General features: G+C 44.1%; 1 protein-coding gene across 5 annotated transcripts in view; it reads right to left on the bottom strand.

Annotated features, from left to right (window-relative positions):
* The window catches only part of PROX1 (prospero homeobox 1), a 49,540-nt gene that overhangs the window by 7,169 nt on the left and 20,427 nt on the right, over nt 1–21,944 (bottom strand). For all 5 annotated transcript variants that reach the window (XM_065631802.1, XM_065631806.1, XM_065631803.1 and 2 more), the window contains one exon: nt 20,713–20,907. In XM_065631802.1, the coding sequence (XP_065487874.1) occupies nt 20,713–20,907 (195 nt within the window). The remainder of the gene's footprint in view (nt 1–20,712; nt 20,908–21,944) is intronic.

The raw sequence follows: 21,944 nt of genomic DNA, 5'->3' as shown, positions 1-21,944 counted from the left end.
ACGAGCCCTCTGCCTGCCTCCCAGAGTGAAATCCAGCCCCCACGTGTTGTTCTCTGCTCCCAAAGACAGGCTGCCTTCTGTACAAATTTTTCATTCAACAGGCCGCACAGGAAGAAACGCTTTTACAGATGTTCTATTCCAGCAATAATTATGAAGGAAGAAAACAGCTATTACGTTTCAGTTGCTCCAGCTCAAAGAAATAACTTAAAACTTCACATAAGCACTCTGCTGCTCGGGCACTTGGTAATACATTTACAAGACACCACACTTGTCTCATTCTTGCATTGTTATAAAAAATGATACACTTTTCGTTTCAGGCAGTCCAAACAACAGCTCATGTGCTGTTCATCACCCTTGGTATTGCTGGGTGCCCACCAAGGGGAAGGAGTCTTTGACTACGTGTTACTAGAAAGCAAGAAATGTAGTAGATAACTGTCTTTCTGGTGCACACACTGATATTAGCTCACAAGGGCAAAACTGGTTGTTTTTTGCCTTTGTGCTTGGGAAAAAGAGTTCACACCTTTCAATTTCAGTGTCCGCTCCAGAGGACCAGTATTAGATGCCTTTCTTCCCTTCCAAATCACTGGAGACGGGAGGGAGGCAATCACAAGCACCAGTCCGGATGCAAAACATCCTACTTCTTCCCACATGGTTACACCCATGACAACTTTAAGCATGAAAGGCACAGCCTGGATTTTACATTGAGCCTTTGCTGTTCAATTTCTACCTGTGCATATGGACGTTTTCCAGGTAGGGGATGCTGCTTTTCCACGGAGTAGGAAACATGAAACAGAGGCATGAAACCCCTGAAACCACTACCTTCCAGGCCTCTCACTCCCCTAAAGACACACAGGGTTTTCTTTTAGGCTAGGAGTGAACTTTTAAGGTCTGGCTTCATTGTACCTGAGTCACAACTACAAGGCCAGGCCCCTTTGAACCTGGGACAACAAGCTGCAGAGAGCAGCCCACAACCATAACAGCGAACGAAGCCCTGTGGGGGGTTTGAAGATACCTCCTCAGGATGCTGAGTTCCCAAAGACCTCCCCTGCTCCTCAGGCACTAAAGCCATTCATAGCTCTTTCTTTTTGGGATGTTATTAGCAATTTTTCATGTCAGACTGGATTACACACGTTACTTTGCATGTTGTAATGTGCATAGCACTATGATTAATCCCCACAGGACAGCACGTCGGCTGACATTTTTCCTTTCTAGAAAGAGTAACTGCACAGTGTTGTTGGGTTTTTTAAAATTAAGAAAAGTCCAGAGCCTGAAAATAAATATTTAAATGGATGGGTTGTTAGATTTTTCACTGGGCAATAATCAGTCAGCCATGTTAATTATGTGTCTGGGGGTAGCATTTCCCTGACCCTAAGTGATGGCGACCTATTCAGCGCATCTTTACACCTAACTGACTGAACATCTCTGAAGTAGGAACATCTGCAGAATATGCTTCAGTGACAAATAAACTCCATCTACGTTGCTTTTAATAGAACCAACAATCCCTAGTATGAACCCAGGGCATTTTCTTAGCATCAGGTGGCAGCAGTCAATCAAAGAATCACACTGTAGATTCACCAGGAGGGAAGACAATGAGCTCTGCTCAGGGGGAGGTTAGGTGGGTTTCAGGCTGAAGTCTCCACATCAGACTGATTTAGAAAGAAATCACATTTTGTCACATGCTTTGTCAATAAAACTTAGCTCTGCTGCCAAGGAACAAGTCCCAGGCTGAACTTTGGGCCAGTGTAAATCAGCCGGGCTCTACCAGCCTCAGGGCAGTTATGCTGATTTACACCTGGTGCGCATCGGTCCCACACCTCCTCACGCAGCCCAACAGCCACCACAGCACTTCTTCTCAAGCCTCGGCCACGTTAACACATCCCCTCCGCCTATTAAAACTGGGAGGGAATCAAAGCTCTCACCTGCTCTTGCCTATTTGTGCTGTTTTAACTACTGACATTTTCCTTGGCTTGAACAAACCTGAACTATTTCACTCCTGGGTTTGTATGTACAACTACCATGCCGAACCATTTGGATCAACACTTTGGGGAAATGCTTTGTTAAAAATACTCAGCACCAACTACTTCTGTGTGAGTAAAAGTATAGTTCCAATGGCTCAAAAGTTGGAGTCAAGACAGACCTAACTCACACTTCTTTCATACAGAAGCATACGCTGTTGCAGAAAGCGATATGCTTTACAAATACTTGTTGGGTTTATTTGCAAGGAAAACATTACCAAAAAGGCAGTGATGATTGGGAACGTGAAGGCAGATCCTCAGCAGGTCTAAATCAGCGTTGCTCGAGGAGAATCAGTGAAGCAACACTGATTTTAAACCAACAAAGAGGATCAGGCTTCCCTTTCTGATGGCATGCAGGGACTTTAAAAATCACCGTTGGGAAGGAGGGCACACTACAAGTAGACACGTGTCTCAAGTTGGTGGCTGATCAGTGGTCCTTCGCTGGTTTTCTCATTATTGGGTCGTCTTGTATCTTGTATCTTTTATTAGTTAATTCATTTAATTTTTGGGTTGTGCAGCAAAGACTTTTTCTCCCTTCCCTCCCATTCCCCTCATCTCCTCCCCTCCCCGAGCCCTCCTCCTCTTCCCAGTTGCTTTACCTTCAAGGATGATTTGTTTTATTAAACTGACTGTCCCCAGCCTCTGCAGTACATAATAAAAGCCTGACATAGCAGCCTGCCTGCCTTCTGTGTCCTGCAGATACTCATCATAAGTGTCAGGACATACCAAGGTTAGCGGTCACTGGAAGTGCGCTCACTGGCTCAAGCCTTGCCAAACATGCTTGGCAGCTGAATGAATGTCACAGAGAATAGAAGGGGAATTACAAAGGTTAGAAAGAAGACAGCCTCTCTTTTTTTTTTTTTTCTGGAGATATATAAGCTGATTTTTCACACTTCTGAAATAAACATCAGCTCATTCACAGTCTCTTTCCAGCACCTAAATCTCGCCCGTTGTCAAGCAAACCTTTAATTTCTACCCAAGCCTTATTTCTTCATTAGCAAAATAAGATGCTTAATTCTGTCTTAATAGAAAAGGGGGAAAACACCAAAACCAAATGACAAAACAAGCCACTGGTCTGCTCAAAGATTTATATGTGTATTTCATGTCGTTAATCCTATTAAGGGTGAGATTCTTCACAGTTAATCTTTTAAACTTTCGAAAATTCTTGCTCAAGTGGTAAATCTAGAGGATAGGAAAAGCAATACAGATGTAAAGATCACAGAATTGTGAAAGTCAAGTTAAAACTGATATTCCAGAGAATTGTGTTTTGTTTTTTTACTATAAAAGGGCAATAAAATGCTGACTGTAAGAAGACAATGTCAAGGAGAAAAGGGTATTGGTATTTTGGATACTCTTGACTGCTCGCCTTGGAGAGAGAGTTATTCTTGTCACAAACCCTTTTGTCTGCATCTGCTGACTGCTTGCCTGTAGCCAGCAGCATACTTTAACTGTTTTGTCACCTCCTAACATCACATGCATCAGCTGTTGTGCTTTTGTTACGGGTATTGTAGAGCTAATCCACTGTGGCTGTTCTACTGTGCAGTAAATAAAACAGAAACTGCTTCTCAGACAATTCTGCATGAATATTTCAGATGGCTTTTACAACTCTGATTCACAAAATAAAATACACCCCCCCCCCCAAACTAGACTCAGATGCCTCAAAGCTAATTGCATGCAATGACTTCAGGCATCAGAAACAACTGTTTTAGTTGGATAAATGAACAGGAGACCTTTCTAAAGTTATTCTTTAAAAATACTAAGCATAATTCCTTTTTCTGTAGAACACTTCGGGTTTTTGGCAGTGGCAATTTAAAATTATTTTGTGCCAACAAAATGCTTAAAACATCTTTGACATTTTTTCTTCCGTAAGTGTGCAAGTCTGGGAAGTTTATTTTTATTTGACTGACAATTATTTTTTAACCAGAGAAGTAATTTCACAAAGTTCCTAAACTTCTCCCTCCAACTTTCCTAGAACAGGGAATAAAATATTTACTTGGAAGTTCATCTTCTGCAGCCGATTGCCAAACTGTCCTAAAGCACGGTGGCTTTTAGCATGTTCACAGGGGCAATGGTAGCAAAGCCCAGCAGAAGGTCTGAAGCAGAAAAGATACCCCAGGAAAGGAGACAAACAGGTGAAGTACTTTACCGAGCATTCATTCACCCTTGTGCACACATGATTCCTCTAAACAAACTCTCCTATCCCTGCTGTTTGTTAAGTAAATATTGATCAAGGAGAGACATATCTCCTGACAGCAGTAGCACAAGCTGGGGACTTGTACCTCAGACAGGGTGGACTTAAATGGATAAACTCAGATGCTTTAGGAAGGCCACACAACGATTACTAGATAAAAAGGCACCAAGTCAGAGAGTCGGCTTTCCCCTCTGCAGGGGGCTGCGATTTGGTTACATGGAACCTCCAGGATAGAAAGAAAAGTCATCTGCTCCCAGACACAGTCTTATAGAGCAGGAAGCCTGCGTCTTAGGTGCCCAAATGGCTTCGTATTTTTCTCTCTTGCCAGCTCATGCATTAATATTGCATGCAATAAACGTGGAGTGTAAGTCCCTCTCCTTGAGCGCACGTGGGAGGCTACCAAGGGGCAGCTCCTCAGCGATGTAGGTTTTCACCGCTCCACTGGTTTCAACAGAGAGTTTGCTTTCCCTGCGGATGGCCCACCCCTGGTTGTGCTGGGCTGGGGCACACGTTTTCCTCAGAAGCATGTTTATCCCCACTCATACTCCAAAAGAGCAGTTCACTCTGATGCCTGTGGGATAAGGTACACACCACCTTAGGTAAGGGTGCCCAGTTCAGGCTGGTGTGTGGGTTCTCATAAGCAAACAGTGAAGATTTATTGGCCTGATGTGTCTGTTGGTAGTATAGCTGCAGAAAGCTGTAGCAAAATTGTCAGTTGGCTGTGATTTCTTGTAAAATTTCAGCTGTAGGTAACAGTGACCTCATTTTAGTAAAGTACCAAAATTTGGGTGGACGTTAGAAGTAATGCAAGCGCTTCCTGGAGCAGATTTTTAAGCGCTCCTCAGAGATCGGATCAAAAGCCGCCGAACCACGCACGAGGCAACCATAAAGCTATTCGCCTTGTACGGATGGGAGCGGAGGGAGAGGATCAGACGTTAATTTTCAGTACGGGGTCCCATGTTTAGATGTACCAAGACCAACGCAACCGTTCTAATATTGTAACAGCGTCAGACAACTGCTTGGCTGTAGTGCACAAATCTGAAGATCCTTCAGACAGGGACAGCTGGGCTAAGCTCGAAACCTTTTCTCATACGATGTTTAATCTGCATTAAACTTCAGCTCCATTTATACGATCAGGCTGGCCAGGGTGTACCTACAGACTTTGCCTGTGGTATTGTGCTGGAGTCTGATAGTGTGTTGTATTACTAATGTTCCAAGAGTAAACACACTTGTAGGAAACAGCTATAGTTCAAGGCTGCACTTTAAAAAAATAAACGTTTCATCAGTCTTAGCAAAGGAACAAATGGCAATAACACTCTGTATCATATTTTACAAAGCTTCAAAAGAACAATGTCCCGTTGAGTGAAATTCAGTAGCATTCTGTAAACATTAATTTAAGGAAATCAATAGGCTCTGTGAGCTAAAGCCATATTGCAAGATAAACTGGCTGGAGTGCTACTTTGTCAAACAGATTTTAGTTTTCTCGGCTAGATAAAGACGGTTTCAAAATGGGGTAACGTGTTGCAACCAAGGTTTGAAAACTATGTGGCCTTCAAACCGTCTGCTTGTTCCTACTACAAAGCTGGATAAACATACTTTAAAAATGATAAGATTGGGCCAGGATTGATTTTACTTTCAAATTTTATATAAAGTAGAATTCTTGGTGAGTGTGTGGTTTGATTTTTTTGATCCTAATTATGAGCAGAAATAAACAAATGCAGCACAGACAGCTCAAGATGTCAGGCTGCCAGGAGAGGTTAAATTATCTGGAGGCGGCTTTTTTTTTTTTTTTTCAATTGCAGGACAGCACGGATTTAAAAAAAAAAACCTTTATTGATGTTGACCTGGTGGGCAACAAGTCACCTTGCCAAATAGGAAAGCCAAAATCTCTAGTGGACTTAGATCAGAGGTCTTCAGCTGGTGAAGGCTGCTCACGTTGCAGAGCGCAAGGTCGTGGTAATGGGAGGTAAACAGGTTGGAGGGGGTGAGAGGGGGAAGGCCAGATCCCGCTTCTAGCTGGGTGATCTCGACAGTGGCTGTAGAGAGGGACTCCGCAGGGAGCCCCTCAACCCAAGGGTAAGGCATAAACAGCATCTATTAGACAAGTGATGGAGAACCTCTCCAGGACAATGAGCGAGTTCGCTGCTGGGGGAGCAGTCTCGCCATGGGTAGCTCCGGCTCAGACAGCTCTAACGTGTGTGCACAGCGCTCCGCACCAGCACAGGTACAGCAACAGCAGAGGAGACTCAGGGGAAATATTTCTGCCAAGAAAAACCTCATACATTGCACAAACTGGATGCGCAGAGGCACCCGCCACCCCCAAAGTTAGGGTAAGGTGAGCTTTGGGGGCACAGTGCAACCTTCTTAAGGGAGATGCTTCAGAAACTCTGCTTGCATCACCCACACATAGCCCTGAGCCCCTTCTTCACACAAGGAAAATTTAAGCCTGTGGGCTTTGGGGGTAAGCTGGCACCTAAACCTGTATTCCCTTACCCGCAGCCTGTTGTGTAGGAAACCTACGGAGGACAAGCCCTGCCCATAAGACACTGCATCAGAGCAATGCTGGGGTCAAGCCAGCAGCAACGCAGTGAGGCATCACGCTACTTCTGCAGCCACTTCTCCGTGGGCTTGCGGGGAGGATGGTGACACTGGGACCAGCTCCTTCCTCACGTGCGTCCCACCGAGCCAGGGACCCCTCTGTTTTAACAAAGAGCCACAAGAGCCACCCATCCACTGGGCCCTCCGCAGATGAGCGACTCACGCAATTAGCAGCTGCAGGCACAAATCTGCCGCCGTTTCCAGGATAACGCTGCCCGGAGCAGTACTGCCCTACCCTCACTTTTCCTGCACTCACAAGGGCAGCGTCTGCAATACCTTGCTGGTGTCCTGGCCTCTGCCACATTTCTCCAGACCGCCACCTCCCCTCACGCACATACTTTTTTCCACGAGCACAGCGAGCTGCTGCGTGGGACCATCTTAGCGCTGCAAGTTGGTGTGGCAGCATATCAAGCAGGAGGCTTTGGCTTCTACACAGAAATTGGAGCAGGTTTTGGAGTAAGTTGCTACACTTCTTGGCGCGAAAGCCACGGCAGCATATGGCCCAATGTTCTCAGTTTAAGTCTGACACTTAACATTATTTAACAGTTTCTGTGTTAGGTGCTTTATAAGGTAAAGGAAATTAACAATTTTCAGCTAATTAGATCACTCAATTGGCTGAACATCCTGGACACCTCTTAGAAAAAAAACAGGTTGGCTCAGGCGACGGAAAGGCTAATGCCTCTTCCATTATCACTTATGAGGAGAGGGAAATAGTTGGAAAGGATGCTTTTATTTTAAAAACACAAATGAAAAATACCTCAACTATTGGACACTCTAGTAAACACACTTTTCTCCCAATCACCGCCTTTCTAGAAAGCTGGGCGTCAATTTGCCCACCACTGCATCTGTTCCAATCCCCCTGGCTACAGCAGCAGCTCTGTGGTGCCACCACGGTCTGCGTTTATTGCCTTCAAGTTTCCTCTCACAACTCCTGCTGTACAAATCTGTTAAGAAACAGATTTTTATGGAAAAAGATGGACAAGAAATTGAGTGGCCATTTAGGACGCGCTGCTCTCCCACTGTTGCACACAAAGAGAAGACCACTCTTTTGGGACAGCACTAACAACACAACACTGAGCCTGGCGTTTGAGAAGGGAAAAGCATTAGCCTGAGTCCGGCTGAAAAGAGAAAACTAGGAAAACAACAGAGGTTTCTAATTACATTTACTGTTACACTGTAAGCATTTTACTCTTTATAAAAGCTGGAAAACACATGCCCCTCAAATGATCTGAGACTGTATTTTAAAAGTGTTTGTTTGAAATGAAGTTGAGATGCCTTATCCCTTGAGTAGAGTTTGGGGCACTAGTAATCTGCTGCTGGCTTACTGTTATCTCCTCCGCCAAGCTCACAAAGAGGAGAGAGAATAGGCATGGCTCTTACAAGGAAAAAACCTGACAGTGGGGCTGCTGAGATTCCTGATAATATCGGGGAAGTGAAAGTGGTAGTGCAGTGAAAATGGATACTGCGCGATACATTAGATTTAATCACTTGCATTTCAATTAAGCTTTTCCACAAATAAAGACTGGGAAGCACTCGGCAGGCTCCCTGCGCGGCTGGAGTGCTGAGCATCGCCGGCGCTGAGCGCCCGGGCTGGAGGCACGCAGCGGTGCGGCCGCGGCTCGCTGGGCTCACAGCCCCCTCCTGCCTCCCAGAGTCCTCCCCACCAGGACCCATATTCCCATTTTGCAGTATGGGAGAGGCATCCCACACACAGCAGCACCCCTGGAGGATCTCTCTGCTGGGACCGCTGTGCTGGTGGTCCAGGGGATGAGCCTGGCCATCACAGAAACACAGCTACTCTCTCGTGCAAACACAACGGCCTTAACATGCTAGTTTTTAAGCACAAAAGTTGGTAAGACCTGAGAGTAGAGTGGGCTAAAACAAAATAAAAATTCTTTCCATGTACAATTTATTTAGACTTTTTGCTCCTTGAAATTCAGTTCTCCCCTTTCCCCACCCTCAAAAATCATCGACAGCGTTTTAATGGGGAGATGATTATCAAATTTCCTTTTCTGCCTTACTGATGAATTAGAACTGCATGAGATACAGAGGTTTCTAATGGAAACTCTGATTGCCCTCAACTTACTACATTGCCAATGGCACTGCTGCAGAATGGAAAAATCACTAAGGCTCCTACAGCTTATGACAGTTGGGGGTTTAGTCTGTGTTGGGACATGTAAGAAAGAATCACAGGAGGGGTTACTGTCACACTCCAGAAGGTGTCTCATTCAAAAACTGAAGGAGAAATAAAACTAACACTCACAAGGAAAGTCTAACTTTAACTTAGTCTCATTGCGGTGAAATGCAATCTGCTCTAAGAGGCTGCCTACAGTGCCACGCGGCATGTTACGTACCGTGCTGCCAAATTCTGGCAGGTACCACATCCAGGCGCCCACAAAAAACCTGTCCAGAAAAGTGAGTACAGGGATGACCACCCAATTCTGGCTCTTCTCTGGGAACAGCAGAGAGGTTATTGCACACTCTCCTGGACGCATCAGCCAGATGGGAATGCGATGTGTTACTCAGAAGGACCTGGGCTGTGATGAGCAGGTATGCCTCTCACCAGCAGTAAGCCCATCTGCTTTCATGGTATTTCCATGCGTAAAAGAGCTGGGCAGGCAGAAACTGCTGGTTAGACCATGGATATAGAGGAAAACAGGTTCAAGAACTTGTAATGTGCAGGGATTTTTCTATGTTCAGCAGAATTTGGCCCCATAGATGAACCATTAACAAGCAGCAGAAGTGATAATTAAAGGCTTATAGGTCAGGAATACATCTTACATATATAAAAATGTCGTAACAGTTACTAAACATCCGTAATTGCTGTTGCTTGCTCTTGTACACTCTTCCCATCTCTCTGCATTGCAGTCACCTTTGTCTTCTGTGCCTGGCCCTGAAAAGCTCCAACTGTGCCCTCTCCCTCCTCGTTTTGCATGTGTTGGGGTGGGGGGGGAGAGATGGGAAGCAGGTGGTGTTTAATCAGTCTGGCAGGGAAACATGGAGTCAGCAGGGTCCTTTTGGGGGTGTCATGAAGGTGGTAAGCATGCCCTCTGGCAGCAGGGCACCTCCTTTCCTCTTTCCCATAGCAGAGGGTAGGCGTAGGGGAAGGAAATTGTGCAGGGTTATGGGTGGGGGGAGTTGCAAATGAGGCTGGCTCCACCAGCCCAGGCTCCCCCCGATTAACTCTGACAAACCGCCTCCCAATGTCACCACACTTTTATGGGCATCTGAAGCCCATCATGATGGAACAAACTGCTCCATCTATTCCACCCTGAGCCATGCGGCTGGCCAGACTGGGCTACGAACACCCCGTCACAAGCTCCAGGGCAGGACTTGCCGGGGACGGCTGAAGCTTGCAAGCCTGTGAGTTCAGAAGATGAAGTCTTACATCCTAATGGACTGGGCTGCCTCTCGTTTGCCTGCTCTTTATCCCTTGCGGAAGGAAATGGTGCGACTCCAGCCAGTGCTGGATTAGATAACCTCGAGGCTGGGCCTCGTCTGATGGAGCCAGCCCTCTCCGCAATTGCATGAGATAAGCCACTTCGGCTTCCCCCTGAACACTGATACTCAGCAGTTAAAGGGCTTTTACTCGCAACGTTGATTTCCCCTCTCTCCTCTAAAAACTTTCTGAAGTTGTAGACGACTGGTTTAAATGCATTTGTGTGTTTACGCCGCCGTTCTCCCCTAAGTCCCAATCAATGCAGCAGCCTTTCTGCTTAGCAACAGGGATCATGCCACCCTGGTCTGCTGCTCTCTACAAAGCCTCCCTGTTAACTGCAGAAACAAGTTCAAGGGCACATCTTTGAGCGCTCTGGACCACCACCTGGACACGGCTTCTTCTGACGGCACATTTCCACTAGAGCCTTGAAACCAACCCCCCGCAGAGAGCAGTTCACGAGTCCCTCCGGTGGCACACAAAACGAGGCAGAGCCCGGCTGCGTACCTTCCCCCTCTGCAGATAAGAAAGATGAACCTTGCCCCTTCCAGATCTACAGGGAGAAATCATCTCCAGTGCGCTGATTATCTGGCTGTCCCTCCCTCTCTCTCGCCCACCCACACTCGCAGGTCGGGAAGATGCCGGGCTCTCTCCCTGCACTATGAAATCCAGCAGTTCTCTAGGTCTGCAGGTGACGGGCTCTGTGTAACTACAGAAAGTGACCCATTATCCTGAAGACTCCCTCCCTCTCTCTTCAACCAAACAGTATTTTTTAACTTCACTTTTTGCGTTGTTATTATTGTCACTTCGATAGGATGCTGGACTGTGGCTACTTCACCTCCCAGGTTATCTCGCTCTCATGCAGCTGAAGGACACACAGTCCTCACGGGCCCCTGCAATATTCTGCTGTTACTTTCTCACAGCCTCAGTATTTCACCTTTGCAGATTTAAGGATCTTTGAAAGCAGCGTCCCCGTTGCACTCCACGACAATGTTGGAAGGCCTCTCCACAAGCAAACTGCGCTCTCAGCCCAGGGGTATCCGCTTTGGGACAGGGCAGAACCCCCAAAAAGCCGGGTCAGAAACCAGCGTGGGGCATGGTGCTGCTAAACCTCTCCCACAGCTTCTGAAAGTTAAGACAGTTTGCTAATTCACATTACGAGCGCCTGACTCTCGTCCATTTTAAAACACGTTGAAGATATCAAGCAAACGGTGTTCTGTGTGAAGGTGACCTATTCAAAGTCCTATAAGATGGGCAATCCCATCTGTAAGACTTCTGTTAAAGTCAGTCACACAGCCCTGACCACGCACTGGGAGACGGTGTCGGCTGGGACCTCCTCTTTTGGCAAGAGTGCCTTAAATAAAAACAATGCACCCCTCCACCCCACATCCATAAACTTGATGGCTCTGCTGCTCCAAATCCAGGTCTGCATTTAATTTTTAGTTTTAAAATAAATGAAACTTTTTTCCAATTAACATTTAACATATATTCACACACTTGACTGTAGAGGAACACAACAAAAGATAGCTCTTCAGCTGGCACAGATTAATTAGCTGCAATGATTGCTGGAGCTGATTTACACTAGAAACTGAGAATCCAGCCCAGAAGTTAGTTCAGTGTCACGGAGAAAAAACATGGGGTGAGTGGGATGCGGAGGGAAAAATCTTTCACAACTAGTAAGCTAACCCACTATTTCACATCTCTCTGGTACAACATTTATATAGAACAGCTTAGATGAAGTTTAGAAGATCAAACATTTTCTTCAATTTTCACAGTACAAAATGTTCTATGTCCTTTTAATGTGACACATTAAAATAGGAGATAAGAAATTTCAGCTGATCAGGCCTCATGAACACCCTCCTCCTTCACTGGAGCTGCTTCTCCAAAAGTTCTGAGTGAGAAATTTACTTATATTGTCTAAAAGAAATTAAGAAAGTTTGGAAGAAACGTGCAACTTGCGTGTTACTCATTACCACAACTAGGATTTATTAAATGACACGAGAAATAACTAATTTCTTTTCTTTCCCTTTTTTATTTTTTAAAGAAAACCAGCAAGTTTTAAAATTGAACTGCCTAGCCTGGCAAAATCTTTCTATAGGCAGGATGAATGAAAAAGGGATAAGACATTACGCGAGCGAGGGATAACATGGGTTAAAATTCACCTTGCTTCTCACTCCTCATCTACGATGGATTTTTGGAGAACGACGGACATCTGGAAATCAGTTTTACATAGAAAAATAGAAAACAGGGAAGAACTAGGAAGATGAATAAAGGCTCATCACAGACACAAAAGACCAGAGCAAAAAGAAGCTTGGATTTGGGTATTCTTGTCTGGCAAGGAGGCAGGCAGTAAGGCTAATGAAGCATTTGCGATATGGGACGTATGCCAGCGTAACAAAGAAGATGTGCATCAGCTCTGCAGATGTGCCAAAGCCCCCAGAGCAAAATAATGACATAATCACCATCAGTGTCACAGACCAGACTGTACACAAGGTGACATGGGAGAGAATAAATAAGAGTCTTTAGAGGCCTGTAGTACACACACGGGAAGGAATGGCCATTCCTCACAACTGCCACAAGAGAGGGGCGAGATGTTGGGTATAATGTGTGCAGCTAGCAAAAGAAATCTTGAATTGTGCAAGGCTAACGCATTATAAATTGGTGCTTTTCTCGGTCTCCAGTTGACGTTTTAATTCCCACTACCCCTTGTTGAATGCAAAATGAAATGGCAGTAGGAGTCGGAAGAGTTTGCCAAGTTTTGGGTTGGTTTGGTTTTGTTGGTTTCTTTTTTTTTTTTTTTTTTTTGGAAGGGAGCTGTTTTGTTGGAGAAGAGGATGGGGCAATAAGGACGAGTTCTGGTAAATAATTGTAAAAGAAAAAGAAAAAAACCACAAACTCCAAACAAACCACAGCACACCACCACACGCGCGCAGGCACAGCGACCCTGCACCATTCAGCTGGAACAGTCCTAGGATTCCCCCAAAGCAAAATTAGAAACAAACGAGGACGGGTTTTGCTTTTTTTCAGGGGTTGTGCTTTCTGGTTTATTGCTATTCTTGAACTATACCAGGAAAAATCCCACTAAAATATTTTTCCACATTAAAAGACAAGATTACTATTTTATTGATCAGTAATAAAACACCGCTTAGGGCAATTTAGTACTTAAGATGTTATTTGCGGTGGGGAGTAATCTGAAAAGCTCAGAGTAGCCTTAAATCATTTCACAACAGCTCCTCCTGCATAAAAGAGAGTGTTCGCGTCCGTACAGCTGTGTGATTTGGTGGTAGATTTTTTTACAGGGCTTTTGTCAATTTTTAAAGGGAACATCTGTTTGGTAAAGCAGAACAACACTGGTGGTAACGCACAGGCCGACGTGGGCAAACCGTGAAAGAGCCGGAGAGACGCTGGAGGCGCCAGCAGGACTCTCGCAGAAGGAACGCTCAAGTACGTAATTGTTCTCAGGATCTGGCCCTACAAGAGGAGCTCAGAAGAACAAAGCACTTGGCTTCACCAGTGTCCCTTTTCATTGCTTCTAATGAAAGATTCATAAGAATAACTTTAATTTTTTATGATCTTTTTTTTGCATTACTCTATTAGCTGCATCTACTTTGTATGCAATTTCTTCTTAAATACAGAAAAGCTGGTTTGAAATGCCAGGCACAATAACTTAATCAGTACAATAATTGATCTGGATTGTTGGTGGTCCTTTGTAACAGTAAGGAAGTGAGATGGAGCCCAGAAAATGTTTTATATGATTATTCCCTTTCATTGCAAAGTGATGTATTTATGAAGAATGCAGGTGAAGGTCCGAAGTGGAGGGTTTTTTTGGTTTTATTTTGGTTTTTTTACGATGAAAAAAAATTAAAACCTCCCTAATTTGCTAGTTAAACTGTTCAGTGGAAGAATGATTGTATTTGTCCTTTTTGGCTTCGCCCAATTAATTGGGGCAGTAACATAAGGATTGTTAATAAACAGGCCTAATTTAACTACACTTCTTGCCTATCTAATATAACCACACCATATCTTTGTTTAGCATATCATCGGGGAAAACAAGAAAGCATGTATATAATTTTCTTCTGTTGTATACGAAGTTTAATAATTACACCACAGAGGATTCTCAATTAATCGCAGAAGGCACAACAATATTAATAATCCGTTTAGCAAACTCCAGCTTCTTTGCACTTTGATGTTATGAGCAGAGACAGTATGAACTAGTGGCAGTTTTTTAAACTGGGCGAGTGTTTGTTTCTGTTACGGCTTGTATCAATGTTTTCTTTTATGCTTTTTCTACCATGCACCTTTCTTCCCTCTAAGAAAAAAAAAATACAAACCAAAACGACAGAACAACTCAGCGAACAAGCCTGTGCTGATTGGGGTGTGTTTCGATCAAAGCTGACAGATCGAATTTTTCATTTATTTACCAAAATTTCACTGCAGCCATTCTTCATAATTACAGCAGCGTTTTAATTTTTTTTCTTCCCCTGAATAGCAGAGAGGGGGTTCTGAGAAAGTTTTTAATTAGCTAAATAGGTCTGTGTAATCTAGATGAAATAAACACGCCCGTTTGAAAGCGTCGTTAGAACTTTTCCAGCCATTTAATCCATAGATGGCTGAACACAATGATACCTTCCCCAGAAAGCTACAGCCACCACCAGCAGCTGTTAGAAGAGAGCTTGCTCCCTGCTCCTATTGATAACCCTTTGTGGAAGGAAGAAAAAGAGCTGAGGGAAGGAGAACTGAATGTCAGACAATAGACATCGCTACACACACTGTCTCTGAACTTTCCTCATCTCTGAAGGACAATTAATTATGAAGGCCTTTGGGGTAGGTCGAAGCAAGGGAAAACCTACTGCTGGCCCAGCACTCCAGCCGCTATCTCTGTGTTTGTTAAATGGTTGTGCCTGTTGGGGAACCAGAGTAGCAGCCACCAAAATAGCCAATAGATCATTTAGGAAAAAAGAGCAAAAGATTTTTTTATGTGTGTCTGTCCTTGTATAATTCTATTCTCACTGTGAAATCATCCATACACAAAACACAAGGACAATTTTTTTTTTTTTTTTTTTAGAAGAGCCACAGGGTAGGTTACAGTCAGAAACGGCCTCTCAGTGGTGTGTTAAAAAGGATGGTCTTTTCACCAAATCATTTCACAGAGGCAAAACAGACAAACACAAAGAGTTGAGACTTTTTCTCCTACATTAAATAGAGTAACTGATAAGGTCAGACATATGATACCTAAAGACATGAATCTGTGAACTCTTGAAGTCAAAGGACTTCTCTGTGCAAAGGAACAATCTTTCAAAGGAAATAGATCATAGAACTCCACTGAATCCCCTTTAAACTTTATGAAGCAGGAGGAGAAAAAGCTCTAAGTAGGGAAGCTTGACAGAAGAGCCTTGAACTATTTTCTGAAGGAAAGATGAGACCCTCCCTAGGCTGCCACAAAACATCTTTTTTTTTCTAAAGGCTCTTCTGAACTTTGATATGTGCCAAGACACCGCTATTGAAAGCTGTATAATTATGTGCTATAGCCACTGTAGAAAATGCTTTGTTCACCACAACAAAGAACAATAAGCAAAGTAAAGTGACATTACACTGTATCTTTTTCTTTAAGAATGTTGAGAAAGGTCACGGTACGTTATAACTAATAAAGCTGTTGAGTAAGGAAGTTTAAAGTTGATCTTGCTGTGCTTAAATGTAACCCAATGACAAAAAGGCAGAGGGAACTAAAATTGTAATGACATTAAAAAATAGATCATATATCAACGTGCCAACTTCATTATACAAACACCTTGAATCCAAAGGACACAAACAGAAAAACCGAGTGTAGTCCTGCAACAGTATTCCTCTCGCAATTCTCTCCCTAATAGCTTCCAACTACAATCTGCAGTTCGACTAACTGCAAAAACTGATTAATAAGCATTAATTGATACGTGCAACGCACGAACCCTCCACTGCAATCTACAGATTTTGTTACTTGGTTTACAAACCGGATTCATTTCCCGTGCAGTTGCAAGGAAAGCTCTGCTGTTTCACAAGAGATTACCTTCAAAATTAAAAAAAAAAAAAAAAAAAAAGGCCTGAGGGCATCAATTAAATTTCCTGAAACCAAGATTTTTAAGTGAAAAAGAAGTTCAATCTAGACACTTATGTTTCATGCTTTCTTTAGAGGAATCGGGACAGTTACGTTTACTGTTCTCGAATTGCCAGAGCAGCTTTATTCTCCTTGCTGCAGACCACCAGAGAGCCCTTCCGACTTTGTCTTTAAGAATGCCGAGAACAATGTTGAAACGCTACAACAATAAAGCCCTTGAAGAAGGAAGTGTACAGCTGAGGGGAAAAAAAACCCCAAACAAATGAGAGGCGCTTAATACTGCAACAAACAGCGGTCCCATCCGGCTGTGCCCAGGGCTGGTACTGCCACAAGTGCCGAGCCGGCTGCGGCACAGCGGTTTGTACGGAGAGAGCAATCTCCCAGATGGAAGTTAGCAAGTTAGGCACCTGATTTTCTCTTCTCTTGAGGCCACTTTGCACTGCTCCAGTCGCGTAAAGGAGTATTAGGGTGGTTATAAATCGTACTTTGCAGCGCCTGCAAAACCACTCGGAAGTGGCCTTAGTTTAAATAAGAATCAGGTTCGAGGGCTTCAATTCTCCTTTTGATGAACGCCAATTTGGTTCAAGGTGAATCCTGCGGATGAAACTAGGGAAGAATACAGGTTCCTAAAATAAGCACATGAGTGGCCAGAATTTTTTATAATTGAGGATGGCTTAATTTTTGGATGCAGTGTTGGGCACACTTCATTTTCAGGGAATGGACTGTTGAGGACCTCCTGACAAAGTGGCTCTCATTAACAGATCTCCAGTTGAGCATCCCAAAATGGAATTGGCCTAAAACCATCATCACTTCTGAAAATGTTGGCAGCCAGCACTTCTCTCAAGGGTTCATAGGCTGCTTACGTGACTGGGTTATTACTTAGATTTTATAGGTGGTGTTATTTGAATTGTTTTACGTAATCTCATTGATTTTTTTTTATGTGACAAACTCACAGTGCCTTAAGTTAGACATTCTGCTAAGACTTGAGTACAACTGGTCTTAATTAGGTTTTTCCCACTGGTATAGTTTTCTCCTGCCAAAAGCAGAGCAAACTTCTTAAAAATGGTTTTCTCTCCCTTCGAAACGACGACACGTGCTGTAGCTAGCGCTATGAAAAGAGGCAATCATCGCGTCAAACCCCACTGTACCAAAACTGCATACAGTGTATTTGTGCAAATAACACAGCTTGGCAGACATTTCGCTATTGTGATCGATCTCGGTAACTACGTCTGCAAAAATCGGGCAAGTTCCCGTGAAGCAGCAGGCAGGCTGAGCTCAGAACGATGGCGCGTACGGGCTTTTGCTTTGGTGCTCATTTGCTCGCTCTGCAGCGGAGCGTGGCGCATGTTAAGCAGTAGGCAGGAGGGCACGGAGCAAATCACGAGCACAGAGAGACCCTGCGACTTCAGAACTGAGACTGAGTCGTTAAAATGCCCACAAGGAAAAGGAACGGGCATCGTGCAGAGAGACGTTAATACACAGAGAACGACGGTAACTACAAAAAAATGCCAGGGGATCAAGGATGATGGAGGAGGAGTGGGAACCAAAGCAAGGCTAAACTCCGGGTATTGTCCTCAGGCCAATTTCTTTTGCTTGTTATAAGTACACAAATCAGAAAAAAAGAAATCTTATATATGGTCTTTAACCATATTTTTATTTTAACTCACACCATGGTGTCCCCCTTGTTTGAAAGGAAGACATCCTGCTACAGTCACAACTGGGAGCTCTGGTGATCTGTGTTATGATGGATTTTTAGAGTGAGTTACAAAATGATTTGGGATTTTTAATTTTTTTTTTTAATGTATAGCAACAATACCTGACTAATTATTGCAGCTGGCATCCAAAAGCCTATGGCAACACCACAGATGAGACAGATATCAAGTGGCAAAGCAAGCTGTCCTCTCTTTCTGACCAACTTTGGCATTTGTGCTGGGACACTGACATTTGCCTCCTTCATTCACCAGGACAACCCACCTTCTTCCTCCTTGGAAGAGCTGCCCCAGAGGAGAGAAGCATCTTCACCTTTCTCCAAAAAAATTGTGGGGTTTTTCCCCCCCTTTCAAAACTCGGTTTCAAATTGCTCTGTGCAGCTCAGCACATGTTCCTCCAGCTAGAGAGAGAAATGTGGAACCAGCCACACACACACGTGTGCACACAAAACACAGGCAAAGTTGCATCGTGCTGGAGGAGGCATTGTATCTGTCTCTGGCTCACAGCCACAAGGGTACAATGGCAAAGCTAAAAACAATAGGACATGTGGTTTGTTAAACATCTTATTTGACTTCGCTACAAGCTGTCAGTTCCAATGTGCAGGGAAAGGAACACAGTATCACAGATTCCTGAGCAAATCAATGGCACTGCCTGATACAGACCCAATGCACATTTTAGCTTTATCATTTTTTCCTCATAGTCAATTTAGGAGTATTAAAGTCTATGCACACATTTTACCCAAGAAGAGATAGATAAAGGTGATTTAAGAGAAACAGCATATCAGACTAATCAGAAGATCAGCAAAGCATCACTGAAGTATGAGAGGAAGGAACTTTGATGACGCTAAATATGGCAAATGCTCAGTTTGCTAAATCCCTTTGGATCCAATTTCAACATTACAGTACTTGTCATTTTTGCTTTGCAGTTTGTGGGGGAGGGGCCAGGCATTTATCGGGAAAAGTTACAGTGGCTACATTAGAAACACTTTAACGATCTCAGAACTGCTGGATCTTCAATGCAAAATCAAGATTTAAACCTCTAGAAATTCTCATTATCATAGGTAACACAAGAAAGACTCTGTGAAATATCTGCAAATCATCGCCACTTAAAACATCCCTTTCCCTCCATGAATATCAAGGGGCTCCTTTCCTACTAGCTACTAGACACCTTGCTGAGACGAGGAGACTGCGATCACTAGCGGTGCTAAACGTATGAGATTTATATTTTCTTATCTACCTGAAAACACCAATAACCTCCCCACATGTCCTCACTGAGGTAATGCATTTACATTAACATTGCAACTAACGCTTTGAAATGAAATGCCTGAAATCATCAAGGACCCAAGAACTTTGGAAAGCAAAGAACATTTCAACCTCCACTCTGCAAACAGAAAAAAGTTGTGTTAAAAACAAAAAAAAAGAAGCTGGAGGGAATTTAAGCACATTTTGACAGAAAAATAAAGTTGGTCGCACTTATCTCTTTATGCATTTCCTTTTCTTTTCCTGTATTTTGCTATTCTGCCTTGGCCTACAGGCAGACCTACCTCCCAGGGGTGGGAGTCTCCTGCCTGGTGCGTGTGTGGGTGCCTAACGGGGCCACAGCCCTCGGGAGGGCCTGGGGGTGCCACGGCACACCAAACGTCAAGTCTGGGTGCTGTCACCAGCCACAACAAATGGCAAACCCCACCAGGAACATCCCCTTCCCCGTTCTTCACCTGCCCCTTCCATGCAACCACTCTCGAGAAAACTCTGCGTGCCCAGAAAAGGGGGAAGGAGCCGAGAACATCTTTGCTTAGAGACCTTTTACTTTACTTTAATACTCATACGTGCTGCAAAAAAAAAGCTCTGCTAAAACCGCCCCCAGAAGGATTTTAGGCAGGAAACCACCCTCTTCTGGTGGACAAATGTCACTTTTGCTGTGAGAGGGGGCACATTACGCAACTTGACCCCAAGTGAAAGGTGTAGGCAACAAAAGAAATATAATAATTAGTACCACCATCACTTTCCCACTCCACTTCACCAAGAGATGGGATTACTCGAGCCTCCCCCTCATGCATGCCCTGTTCAAATGCATCATTACATCTGACTACCTGAACAATGCAAACTGCCAGCCTCAGCAGGGAGAAACACTCTCCCGTGGTATCGCCGAGGGTCAGCACGTTAATGATAACAATAGTCTGCTGAGCTACCAGGCTGGCCTGTAAACAGGAATCTTAATCAAAGCCACAAACCCGTTACAGCAGAAAACAGAGAGCATTTACTTCGAGTAGTCATTTTATCCTGCAGCCTGACAAAGCAAATGCATTTCAGTTCTATAAATCAAGTGAAGGAAAGCAGAGGAAGGTAACTGCAAGTGTTCGATCACGCAATTACGGAGCTTTAGAAGAGCCGCGAGGTGACTTCTTCCACCACAGTCCCTCCTAAAGGAAACTTCAAAAAGTCAAAACTAAGAAACTTATCAAAAAAAGTGAAAACTTTTATCTCTTGTCAAGTCTTAGTGAGGCTTAAGTCTCCAACTACCAGGGCTAAAAAGATTAATTAGCATCATTCAGGGATGTGAAATGCCCAGATTTCACCGGTCACGGCCATGACAAAAAGGTACATTATTTTAAAGGCAGCCTGGTCCACGGACCGACTCACACACACACAGAGAAACAAAGATCGGTGCCTACCTCAAAATCATTTGCTTTATTGTAGTGCATGTTCAGGGCCCTGTACAGCTCACAGTCTCTGGTTATAGACAGCTCCTCAGTGCTCGTGACCCCGTCGTTGATGGCTTGCCGCGCATACTTCTCCATCTGAATGTAGTAAAACTCACGGAAATTGCTAAACCACTTGATGAGCTGAGAGGTAATGCATCTGTTGAACTGTTAAATTTAAACAGTAAGAAGGATAAGAGCACTGACATTCCTCCTCCCCCCAGCCCCATTTCTTTTAAAAAGCATTCTTTTCCCCCTTTCCCCACCAGCTTTTAAACCCATGTCTCTGTGTTTCTGCTGCGGGGGGAGTGGGGGAAGTGGCTGGCAAATCATGTTAGTGTGTCGGACGAGGGGAAAATGTATATGGCCCAAACATTCCAGGACAAATAACTAAAAGGTAATGATAGTGCATCAAACCGTCTTCCAAATCTTTAAAGCAGACTAGATTTTTTTACTTTTCTACCTTCTCTCCTCGCCATCCTGTCGTGCTCTCATAATTAAAAAATGTGGCGTGCCTTATGGGATACATAAGGAATAGTTATTTTGATGTGTAGGTGTCATAACTGACACAGTGGACTTCGGTATATTTAATTGGCCGGCCCCTTTACACCTTACGCTGACTTGGTGATTTTTATATCAGCTGCTGAGTAAACTGAGAGAACGTGACCTTTTTCTTTCTGATCATGCTTTGCACACACCGCACTTACACGTGCTCCTGTGGCTATACTATTCCTCTGCCGTGCCATAAATGGTCCTATTGTGTTTTGATGCTACCATTAAAAAGCCTTTCCTTCCTTCGGTGAATTTTAAGTTTAGTTAATTTGGCTATAAAACAGTGCAAGAGGAGACAAAAACCAGACCTCTGCAGCACTTAGAAAAAGTCAAGGTGATAAAGTGTTCAGATACTTTAGACTTTGGTTTCCTAAGGTTGCCTGCGACCTCTGAACCGAAGATGTCACCTCGGATATGCCGCAGATGAAGCTCTCCTATTGACAGTCTCGCTGTACGTGCAAAGGACAGATGCGTCTCAACTTGCCAAGTTAAAGGCAATAAATCCATAGCTTTATATCAGGCGGGCTGATATACGGCCCCCTGCCTTTTGTCATCACAGGCATTCACTTCCCCTGGCCCCCAGAAAGAGGGGTGCATTAATCAAACATCAACAAAGAACACTTATCAAACACCGGCCATGAGGACATCCAGGC

This window comes from Caloenas nicobarica, chromosome 3 (assembly GCF_036013445.1).
Source record: "Caloenas nicobarica isolate bCalNic1 chromosome 3, bCalNic1.hap1, whole genome shotgun sequence".
Classification (NCBI taxonomy): Eukaryota; Metazoa; Chordata; class Aves; order Columbiformes; family Columbidae; genus Caloenas; species Caloenas nicobarica.
The sequence above is the reverse complement of the archived record's forward strand: the minus strand, read 5'-3'. Positions and strand labels throughout refer to the sequence as shown.